General features: G+C 34.9%; 3 protein-coding genes and 1 non-coding gene across 5 annotated transcripts; all 4 read left to right on the top strand.

Moving 5' to 3' along the window:
- The first annotated feature begins 649 nt into the window (after nucleotides 1-649).
- Nucleotides 650-1,360, top strand: LOC106331688. The gene has a single exon (XM_013770091.1). The coding sequence runs from the start codon at nucleotides 702-704 to the stop codon at nucleotides 1,254-1,256; it is 555 nt and encodes a 184-aa protein (XP_013625545.1). The 5' UTR covers nucleotides 650-701; the 3' UTR covers nucleotides 1,257-1,360.
- Nucleotides 1,361-1,866: 506 nt separating this feature from the next.
- LOC106328889 (probable sphingolipid transporter spinster homolog 2) lies at nucleotides 1,867-5,186 on the top strand. 2 transcript variants are annotated; one of them, XM_013767429.1, is made up of 14 exons: nucleotides 1,867-2,110; nucleotides 2,583-2,714; nucleotides 2,838-2,939; nucleotides 3,023-3,127; nucleotides 3,227-3,302; nucleotides 3,418-3,492; nucleotides 3,571-3,673; nucleotides 3,764-3,898; nucleotides 3,994-4,070; nucleotides 4,147-4,260; nucleotides 4,328-4,447; nucleotides 4,543-4,671; nucleotides 4,755-4,833; nucleotides 4,930-5,186. In XM_013767429.1, the coding sequence occupies exons 1-14, from the start codon at nucleotides 2,004-2,006 to the stop codon at nucleotides 5,025-5,027; spliced, it is 1,452 nt and encodes a 483-aa protein (XP_013622883.1). In that variant the 5' UTR covers nucleotides 1,867-2,003; the 3' UTR covers nucleotides 5,028-5,186. The 2 variants fall into 2 exon arrangements, with proteins under 2 accessions (XP_013622883.1, XP_013622882.1); XM_013767428.1 differs by having other exon boundaries at nucleotides 3,571-3,898.
- Nucleotides 5,187-5,284: 98 nt separating this feature from the next.
- Nucleotides 5,285-5,358, top strand: TRNAV-AAC. Its single transcript has one exon. It is a non-coding gene; the product is annotated as a tRNA-Val (tRNA).
- Nucleotides 5,359-5,563: 205 nt separating this feature from the next.
- On the top strand, nucleotides 5,564-7,866 carry LOC106328001. Its single transcript, XM_013766349.1, has 3 exons — nucleotides 5,564-5,781; nucleotides 5,952-6,290; nucleotides 6,867-7,866. Exons 1-3 carry the CDS (start codon nucleotides 5,656-5,658, stop codon nucleotides 7,683-7,685), a joined length of 1,284 nt encoding a protein of 427 aa, XP_013621803.1. The 5' UTR covers nucleotides 5,564-5,655; the 3' UTR covers nucleotides 7,686-7,866.
- Nucleotides 7,867-11,296: the final 3,430 nt, after the last annotated feature.

The following is an 11,296-nucleotide window of genomic DNA, read 5'->3' as shown; positions in this document are numbered from 1 at the left end:
GAAGATTATGAGAGCATGTATCATACTCCATAATATGATAGTAGAAGACGAACGAGATGGATATACTCGATATGATCTTTCAGAGTTCCAACAAGGAGAAGACACCGGAACTCCACATGTGGATCTCACGTATTCTACGGATATCCCTTCCAATGTCGCCAATATGATGGGTGTTCGGACTAGAATTCGTGATAGGCAAATGCATCAACAACTCAAAGATGATTTGGTTGAACATGTATGGCTTAAATTTGGACGTGATGAAGACAACAACTGATCTCGAATGTATCTTTCAATTTGTTATCGTTTTTTTACTTATCTTTGTTTTGAAGTTTAATATTAAAATATATGTTAAAAATATTTTCTTTTTTAATGTTGTACTTTAATAAATAAAATCTTTTCTTAAAAAAAGGGAAAAAAAATCTTTTTTTTTAAGAACCCCTAAACAAGAGATTTGCAATAGAGGCGTTAACTGTATGGGTTTATTAGTTAGGTTTCTAATCTCATTTTAACTAATTAAAATTACTAAAAAAATACTTAGAGACCCTAACAGAGGCTTTAGGATAAAGATGCTCTAAAGGTTCCACCTTTGGCTTAAGACAGTAAGTACTAGTCCACGTGGATGTCATAAACGGCTTAAAGGATTAACCTTTATAGGATAAAGCCATAAAGGTCAGAAGAGAGAGAGAGAGAAGAGCAGAAAGATGTCGCTGAGGTTACTTCATCTCCTTCCTCAAAACACTTCCTTTAACCGGAATCTCGAGTTTCGCTGTCTATTAACCCGACCCGTAACCCGGATTCAGTGCATCAGGAGAGAGGATGAAGACGATGGCATCATCAGCAACAGGAGGACGAGGAAGGCCAAGAATAAGAAGAAGAAAACAATGAGCGATTCGGAGCTGGCGAAGGATCTGGCGAGAGAGATCGGGAAGGCGAACACGGTGTCGGAACAGAGAAGAGAAGCGATGAAGAAGAGCGGTGAGATTCTGTGGGGAGAGTTCTGTAAGCATGTGGGTTTGAAAGAAGAAGAGATGAGGGTTAAATGGAGGAAGATTGGAGAAGAAGAGAAAGTGGTTTTGGTTAGAGAGTTTGTGGATGAGTGGGGTGTTGATTTCCAGCCTTTGTCTGTTAGATCTGTTAAGGAAATGGTTGAAGAAGAGTGTTTGGTTGCTGACAAAACAATCGAACCTTCTTCTTCGGCGATGTCTTCGTTTTCTGGGTTGTTTCCTGGTCTAAAGAGAATCATAGGCTTTGAGTAAAAAAAGCTTCTTCAATCTTTTTTTTATAAATCATGTTTTTGTTTTGCATATTTTCAGTAAAGATGGCAGCTTTTGTTGCATATATGATCATGTTCTTTAGTGTATATTGTCTGTTGAGCTGAAATCTAAAGCAACAACTCTGGCATTGGGCATAATTAAAATTGTATATAAATGTTTAATCCTGCAAGAAATCCTTCTGACATGTTTTTTGTTGGGAGGGTTATGTGCATCTAAATGGGTAAGGTTAGTTGTTGTTGATGATGAGATTGTTCATCTAAATGGGTAACGTTTGAACAAAGGAGAGAAGTGACATAGTTCTATGGTGAAATGGGGCTCGAGCTTTGAGTCAATTCGTGAAGATAGTTTGTGAGAAGAAAGGATTATCTGTCATCTACTGAAAACTATTATAACTTCCTCATGTTTTAGTTCCAAAGGCACATTGAGCAGATAACAACAGCTCAGTTTTCATCTAAAACCTTAGCCACAACCATGATTCAAATTGTCATTCCTAATTAAATGAATTATTGAAACAAGAAAAATTCAAAATGTGGGAGAGATGGTTTGAATAATAATAACAAAATAACTAGAATTTTTTTTAAAAAATTAAATAGATAAGACGGGAAAAAAAATCGAAACTTGAGAAGACCGACTTGTATAATATATCTTGCCTTTGAATTCAATTAATTACAAGAATAGCCTCCTGGGAATATCCGAAATTCGCATCTTTTGGAGCTTCCTCCCGTCCCAATGGATGTTGTAGACGGAGGAGTTGATCGGGGACAAAACCCTAGAGCAACTATGGAGAGGGATTCAGATGATAAGATCGCTGAGCCTTCTTGGTTCTCTCCTAAAAAGTAATCCTTCTCTTCTTTCTTTATTCTTCATTGTATATGTTTCTTAGGTCAACATCATACAATTTAGGGCCAAAGGTAGAAGCTTTGACTTCATGGTCTCAATGATGTGTGAAACATTACAATCTGCTGATTAGTTCTATTTAAGGGAAGTGTTATGTACATTTAAGGATCGGTCAATCTTTTTGATTGAAAGCAGTCTACTTTCTTAGTATATTTTGTATAATCAAACTCTGGGTCACATTTTAGTTTTCTGGAATTAGCAGAGACCAGCCGATAGTACAGATCAGAATAAGAATTTGCTGTTAAATGGGTTAAATGAAGATTCCACTTGTTGTTGTTGTTGCTGCTGGATAAGATAAAACTCTTTAATGTATATTGTTAAAAAAACAAGAAAGCTCAAGTGGCTGTTTGATTGATGAGTGTTTTTATTTACTTAGCATTGATTTTGTCTCGTTTGTGTGTTTATATGCAGGCTTCTCTTTGTGTTTTGTGTAGTCAACTTGATAAATTATATAGATCGAGGAGCTATCGCAAGTAACGGTGTGAATGGGAGTCTTGGTACTTGCACCTCGACTGGTACATGTTCAGCTGGCAGCGGAATACAGTAAGAATAGTCTGACTTTGATCGGATTCTAATTTAAGCTCGACCTGACCATCTATCAAGAATATTAGACTATTCTGTGAAAGCAGTTTAGTTATAATAAATGCCCATGGTTGTGCTACACAGGGGGGATTTCAACTTGAGCAATTTTCAAGATGGAGTTTTGTCTTCTGCTTTCATGGTTGGCCTTCTTGTCGCCTCTCCTATCTTTGCTTCTGTAGCCAAGAGGTGTGTAGTACTGGTTTCCCAAAAAGTTTTGAGTACATAGGCTTTGAATATACATTTCAATATCGTTATGCTCTGTGTTGCAGTGTTAACCCGTTTAGACTTATTGGAATTGGATTATCCATCTGGACTCTGGCTGTGGTTGGCTGCGGTTTATCCTTTGATTTCTGGTCCATCACATTCTGTCGAATGTGAGTGTATAAGTTTCCATTTACTTCTCAATTATGTATCTTTCCTGTCCTATTATTATTTTTCAAAAATCATATACTTAGATTTGTCACCTTATTCAGGTTTGTTGGTGTTGGTGAGGCATCATTTGTAAGCCTTGCTGCCCCATTTATCGACGATAATGCCCCTCAAGCTCAGGTAGCTACTTCTGGAATGTATATGTTCACTGCAGAAAAAGGATGCTAATAATTTAACTAAGATCTTCTATTGTCTGATTATTCACAAGTCGCTTTTGTTTTTTTGTTATAACTAGAAATCAGCGTGGCTTGCTATGTTCTACATGTGTATTCCGACAGGATATGCTCTTGGCTATGTATATGGTGGACTGGTGAGTTATTAAACGGTATTCTTACTAAACGGTTTCGCCAGTGACCTCAGTTACACTCTTTCCGTTGTTTTCGTGTAGGTGGGGAGTGTTCTTCCGTGGCGTGCTGCATTTTGGGGAGAAGCTATCCTTATGCTTCCTTTTGCTGTTCTAGGTTTTGTTATCAAACCCTTGCATCTGAAAGGTGCGTCTTCCAAGTTACAAAACACACACACTATGTTGCTCATAGACTTGAACCTATTTCTTATGAGTCTTCTTGTTTGGTTACCTTCAGGTTTCGCTCCAGATGATAAAGGAAAAAACCGGACAGATAACTTAAACGTTTTACCAACTGGTTATGGGTTCTCAGCTGTCTTGAAAGACTTGAAACTGCTTTTGGTAGATAAGGTTTATGTTACAAACATTCTCGGTAACCATTACTTCCTTCTAGAGTGTGTTCAAGAGCATTTGTGTCGTTTCTATGATTGTTATTTACCTGTAACTTTTTTTTTTCTTTTTATTCAGGGTATATTGCTTACAACTTTGTCTTAGGCGCATATTCTTATTGGGGTCCAAAGGCTGGTTATAACATATACAAGATGGTAATAAATCACCAGAAGGTTTTCGTTTCCATGTGTGTGAAAAGTATATGATGTGTTGATCCGTTTTGCTTTGCAGGAAAACGCTGATATGATATTTGGAGGGATTACAGTTATCTGCGGAATCGTTGGCACATTGTCTGGAGGAGTTGTCTTAGATTTCATGGATGCTACAATCTCAAATGCTTTCAAGGTAAAAATCCTCACTTAGAAGACACACTAATCTAAAAATTCTTGAACCTCAAATGTTGTTTCTGCAGCTACTATCGGTTTCAACATTTATAGGAGGGTTGTTCTGCTTTGCTGCTTTCTGTTTCAAGAGCATGTATGCCTTTCTAGCTCTTTTTGCTGTTGGTGAACTTCTCGTCTTTGCCACTCAGGTAAATCTCGGTTTCTGCTAATATTCAAATACTTGATTCTTGCTATGTCTTACAAAAAGCCACCTCTTTTGAATTTATTTTCATCATGTTTTAAGGGTCCTGTGAATTTCATAGTTCTCCACTGTGTCAAACCAAGTCTGAGACCACTTGCAATGGCCATGTCTACTGTCTCTATACATATCTTTGGAGATGTTCCTTCCTCACCACTCGTTGGAGTTCTTCAGGTTTTAGTTTCTCAGATGTAGCCACAAGCCTTGGTTTAAGCCATCAACAGTATTAAATTTTCATTTGCTCTCATCTAATGCAGGACTATGTGAACAATTGGAGAGTGACTGCTCTTGTTCTTACGTTTGTTCTCTTTCCAGCTGCTGCTATTTGGTTCATAGGTTCGGTTTCTTAGCCAGACACTGGGAATTCACAATTTTCTTTTTTAGTTTTAAATGGGAAAGTAATTGGTTTTTACTATGTTTGGGACTTTACAGGGATCTTCCTAAACAGTGTGGATCGTTATAACGAAGATTCGGAGCCTGATGCAGTGACCAGAGAATCAGCCATTGCACCCCTTCTCGAGGAAGCATGAGAGAACAACAAAATACAAACTAACAATGTCACAATGTACTAAGAATCAATCTATGTAATGATTTATTCATCTCTTTCTCTATTTTCTTGTACAAAGATATGTACTTAAACATAAACAGTTACCTTCATGTTGTATATTACCTCTTGTTCTTTTGTTATGTTTCACACTTGCAGCAATATTGAAATTTCCATTATTTAATTTGGTAACTAGTTGTTTCCTGGTAGTTGTAATACTTTAATGTGACTACAATAATCAAAGGTTTCGTGGTGTAGTTGGTTATCACGTCAGTCTAACACACTGAAGGTCTCCGGTTCGAACCCGGGCGAAGCCATTGTCTTTTTTTTTAATCCGAGCTTCTTAAAACGACGTCGTTACGTATAACCGTTTCCACGTCACACAACTTATAATCTCGCGCCACATCACTTCCTTCATTCTTATTGGTTACTTACCTACACGTCATCATCCCCTCCCTCGAGAACACGCCGTTTTAAAGGTCTCCAGAACAATCCACACCCTTCTCATTCCAAAATAACCAGAAAAAAAAAGATCCAAGTCCCTTCTAATTTTGCACTGGTCTTGTAATTATATAATCTGGAGGTTCTGATATCTTTTTTTTTATTTACAATCCATGATGGGTCGCAGATCATTGGTTGGTGTCGGAGCTCTGATTCTGATTCTCTTAACAACGTTTCCATCGTCTAGAGCTTTGGTTTCGTCTCCTGAAGCTAACCATCATTACCCTAAAGCCATCTCGGTAAGAAGCTTTCTGGGTTTGTGATTAATTATCTGAAAGTCATAACCTTTTTGTGGTTCTGATGATCAATAGCGTTCAAAACCCTGACAAATTCATCAAAAGTTTTGTCTTTTTAGTCTCTTAGAACAGGAAAGTTGATCCCTTTTTTCTTGGTATACACGTTTTGTTAGGATTTGAAGGAAGCAATTGTGAAGGGACTTGGGTTCCAATCAGAAGAAGTCAAGATCTCTGGGTTTGATGTGAGGGATGCATTGGTAGGACATGCTGTTTCTTATAAGTTTGATCTTGAGATTGATAAGAAAGTTCTTCCCATCAAGCTTCTTGAAGATGTGAATCGATGGGAGTATGTTGACCTCCCTATTTTCCAAGTGGAACAGCCTAATGGTTTGGTTCCTATGAGGAACAAGAAGAAGTCTGGTGATGTTTCGCCTGTTTTAGCTCCGTTTCAGCTTGCTGGCCCCATGGAACTGTGGATCCAAGATGCTAACGATATGCGTCTTTCACTGCCTGTAAGTAAAAATGATCCACACTGTGGTTTATTCGGTTCGGGATTCGGAGCCTGATGCAGTGATTATAACGAAGATTAGGCCCACGGTTGTGGTTTATTCGGTTCGGGATTCGGAGCCTGATGCAGTGATTATAACGAAGATTAGGCCTACGGTTGTGGTTTATTCGGTTCGCGTTTTTTCGATTTTGGTTTATTCGGTTCGGCCACGATCCCTCCGAAGTAAACCGAAAAATTGGTTTGGTTCGGTTTTCAGTTCATTTTGGTTTTATACTTTTTCCGAAAATAACCATTTTGTTGGATTTTGTTGGATTTCGGTATTCTAAAAAAAAGCTCGGATGGTTTTTGGTTATTTTTGGTTAATTCGGTTAATTTTTGATTTTTCGGTTTTAAAAAAACAAACTCACCAAAACGAACCGAACCGAAAAGACTTAATATTTTGAAATCTTTCCAAACTAAACCGAACCGAAAACCATTTTCGGCTTGGTTCGGTTCGGACAAAATCCCAAGGGCTAGTTTATATGTTTTGAGCATTGGAGATGAGACTTTTTTATTGATTGTTCTTGTCGGGAATGTGCAGTATGATGTTGATGCTGGTGTTTTGAAGAAAGTGATATTAGGAGATGGTGCTGTTGTTACTGTCAAAGGAGCTAGATCAGTTAGTCTGCGCCACCCTATTGATTTGCCACTTCCATTAAACCAAAGCTCCAGCGAGTTTGCCTCTGGTCTTCTCTCATTAGCTGAGCAGCTTCGACGTGGTGCTTCATCAACTGATCAAGAAACCCCACTTCTCTCTCTCCGCATTGTTGGTCCTACTTCCCTTGCATCGACCTCGCAGTCTCCTGAGAGCAAACTCAAGCTTAAGCGCCTTGCGCCTGGACTTGTGGAACTATCCTCCATGTCTAAAGACAAAGGTAGTAGTAGTAGTAGTGTCACAACAATTGACGGTGTTACTACAACTGTCCTCACGCCAAGGGAGTTCACAACCATGTGGCCAATCACTTCAATCAACGGCTCCAACGCTAACTTACTCGGCTTTGAGAAGCTGTTGACCTCTGTTTTAGGTCCCAAAGCTCAGGAAGAAGGTTCTTTTAAGGTGTTGAAAGCAGATGTTGCAGCTCAAACGTTTATGAAGATTGGTTTTGGTGTAGAGAGGAAGCTGAGGGAAGGTGATCTTGAAGGATTAAACTTTCCAGAGTGGAGAACAAAACCCAAAACAATGAGAATGCATTTTGAGGTTCTTGCTAAGGTTGATGGTGACAAGGTTGTGCCAGAGAACGTAATGAGGGTTGATCCTATACCGTTGGAGGATACGGTTGCGCAGAATGTGATTACCGGGAATGTAACCATGTCGAAACTTCTAATCGTTCAGCCTCCTCCAAGCCCTTTCACCTTGTAAATCATGTGGGCATAGTTGATGTTTTATGAGAAAATTTAATGACTTGGCATACACGTCTTTGTTTTCCTTAATTTACTAACCGTAACTGCAGAAGAAGTGTATGTTATATACTTCACTGCTACTTGTAATTACTACTCTTTTTGGTTTAAATATACACGATATTATGATAATGGCTTCGTTAGAGTGGGTGTCAAAATGTGATCGCTTAGTTTATAGTAAGTTCAGATCTTTCCTGTGCTATTTGAATTTAATTCATTTACTAGATTTTGATTCGCGCTTAAAGCGCGAGATTTGATTCATTTGTAAATATTTTATTTTATAGTTAATAAATTTTATATTATATTTTGGTTTATGAATCATTATTACTATTTTAAATTTGTATGAAAAGAAATATAGATGTATTTCATGATGCATTTTATATTATATCTGATTTTTATTTACTATATTGAATCAATTTTCAATAATATTATAATTTTTTATATAATTATTTCTTAATATTAATTTTTTTTTGGCGGTGTAATATTTTTTACTTATGAAACACCTAATTTATAAATTAGGAAACAAATAAAAATGTGGATTTAATATATTGATTGGTCTCTGTAACCTATTTTTAAATTTTATTTGAATACACTTAATATACAATGTGTATTATGTTATATTTATATATGGGTCATATGTGTATGTATGGTCAATAAAGCAATATAGAATATATAATTTTCAGAATAATTGATAAGTATTAATTTCAAATTTATTTTACGTGGCAGAATATATAATATTATTATAATAATTGATAATCATTAACTTTACAATTTTCTAATATTTTCTGTCAAATATTATCTAGTGTGGAATCAAATCTTTTGAAAGTACAATATATATATAACTTTTCTACGGTTTCAAAATATATATGTAATATCTATAACAAAAATTACAATATCAATAAAAAAATTCTACAGTTTCAAAATATATATGTAATATCTATAACAAAAATTACAATATCAATAAAAAAATTCTACAGTTTCAAAATATATATGTAATATCTATTTCCCACACATTTTAGTGATGTTTTTCTCTGTTAATATGACTATATCAAAACATGCTATTATTTTTTTTGATAGATGTCTAATATCAATACTAAAATGAGAATGTTCATATTTATATATTGATTATATTATGCATATCATATAGTTGTATATTAATAATAACATCAATAGTTGAGAATATTATAGGCATATATTAATTATAAGTAATATCAACTTACGGTTTGAAGCATGTATTAATTTGTTTTGATGTTTGTCTTTTAAGCTAATCAATAAATTTCTAAATTGTCCAACATAAGTATATATTGTGAGATATGAGCATTAATAGGGGAAGTAAGGTTTAGTTAGTGTCGTGTATTAGTTTTAGGAAATTCTGGTTTTTAATTAATTAGGAAAATCGTGTATGATATTTCAAATTTTTTCGAAAAATTAGTTAAATTTAATTGCAGTGGCATTAGCTTGTAAATATTTAGGAAAAGTCAGGGTTAATTCAAATTTGTACTCATGTTTTAATAGATTAGATTATATGATCTTTCCTATGTAAATTCTAATTCACATCATCTGGATCATGAATTAAATGAACTAATTCACGATTAAATATAAATTATAAAAACAATTATAAATAAAATATAGAATAAAATATTTTTCATAATATAATTTAAAATTAAAATATTATAAATCCAAAAATTAAATATTAATACTGAATAAAACCAAAACCTAATAATAAATTAAATAAAAACCTAAATTAGTATCCAAAAATCTATTCAACTTAAGAGTCTTAAGATGATTCATTCAAAGTCTTCATCTATTTAAATCATAAAGATATATATTTCGTATGAGAGTCTTAGAAATATTTTGTTTTACATTTTATTTTAAAGATATATGATATTAGGATTGATATCCATTTTTTTACATTTTATATATATAAAAAACTTTTTGGTTTACATTTTAATTTTAGAAGATAAATATGATTAATATGAAAACTATATTTTCTTACATAAAAAAATAGAAGTCATCCACGTGTATTTATAAAAATATAAAACGACCAAGCTCATGAGGTAACTCATATTTGTTAAAGATCGGGCATAATCTAATTTAAACTCGATCATTAAGCTTATTTATTAAATGAGCCTAAAAATAAAGTTTATGCTTATGAAAAAACGAGCTAGGCTGAGTCAACTCATTAGTTATAATTCATTTTGACACCCCTAGTTAGATATGTATCAGTAAGCTGATTCATAAAGATGAGAAAGAGAGATAAATAAATTGCTTAGAAGATGACTTAAAAAAATAGGAAAATAATCATTGAGCCCATTTTGACATTGTGAGACTAAGGCTCATATAAGGGTTAACGCATATATATCATTTCTAGGCCCATGTAAGGCACATAATATTCTTTTCCAGGGCCCGCCAATGACAATATAAAGGTTGCTACCAGTTGCATTCTTCCGGAAACATGGAACGGCATGGAGGAACTGGGGACAACGAAGTATGTCGGCATATTCACTCGAATGATTACCATTGTTATAATCTTAATGCATGAACTCAAATATCAATAAGAATAACTTAACTCTTATTAACTCAAGAAAACTTTTTCAGAAATTTAAGCTCTCACAATAATCTATCTCAAACTCAAAAGTTATGCTACACATTAGCATCTCTTTATATAAGTATATATTTATCCTAAACACAAAAGGAAACCTATTTTATCCTAAGCATAACTCGAATAGAATTAGGTAAGTTCTTCTCCAACTTAACATTCAAGTTTACTTCCAACAACTACAACTTACAATCGCAACTTAGTAGCGGAGTCCGATTCATAGAGACAATGTAATTTATCACAACCCTATCAAGTCTAGTAAAACTTTTTTAACCTAAAGCACACTCATATCATGTTTCCCGTTTCGTCATCTCATACAATCTGGTATGGTGATTTCTCTATTAGAGCACACATTTACTAACATTTATGTTTATGATTCCCTATATTTCATGTCTATTGTATGGTAGCAATAAAAAGTTCACTACAAGAAAATAGAAGCATAACGACTACAGATTTAGTTGTTAGTTCATCGTAATATGTCAATTATGACCAACTAACGACGAAATGAAAACAGTTGTTAACAGATCGTCGTGATGGAAAAATTGTCGTTGTCGTAATATTTATGACTAATAATATTCGTCGTTATTTCGATGTGAAAGTTTTCGTCGTAAACAAGACGTAACGTTACATCCTTTTCCTTAGTTGATATCTTATGTATTTGCATAGTTTTAACAATCATTTTAGTTCTCAATTTGTCCATTTAGATGCATTTAGGGTAGATTTAGATGCGTTGCATATACATTTGTCTCTATTAGGTGATGGAGATGCTATTTGGTGAGTTTGGAACCTTTGGAGATGGTTTAGAGACAAGAATGGTGATTTTGGTTCACAAGACGAGGTCCCAACTGTCCCAGCGGCCAACTGCAGCGGCCAAGCCAAACCGCTGGGAAAATGCACACGCCCCTGCCCCATATGTACTTGTTGCAGCGGCCAAATGACATGTCGAAAGCCAGCTGCGACACTTAGAAAAATCT

The sequence above is a fragment of the Brassica oleracea genome, chromosome C3 (assembly GCF_000695525.1).
Source record: "Brassica oleracea var. oleracea cultivar TO1000 chromosome C3, BOL, whole genome shotgun sequence".
NCBI classification, from domain to species: Eukaryota; Viridiplantae; Streptophyta; class Magnoliopsida; order Brassicales; family Brassicaceae; genus Brassica; species Brassica oleracea.
This window is presented reverse-complemented; position numbering and strand designations above follow the sequence as displayed.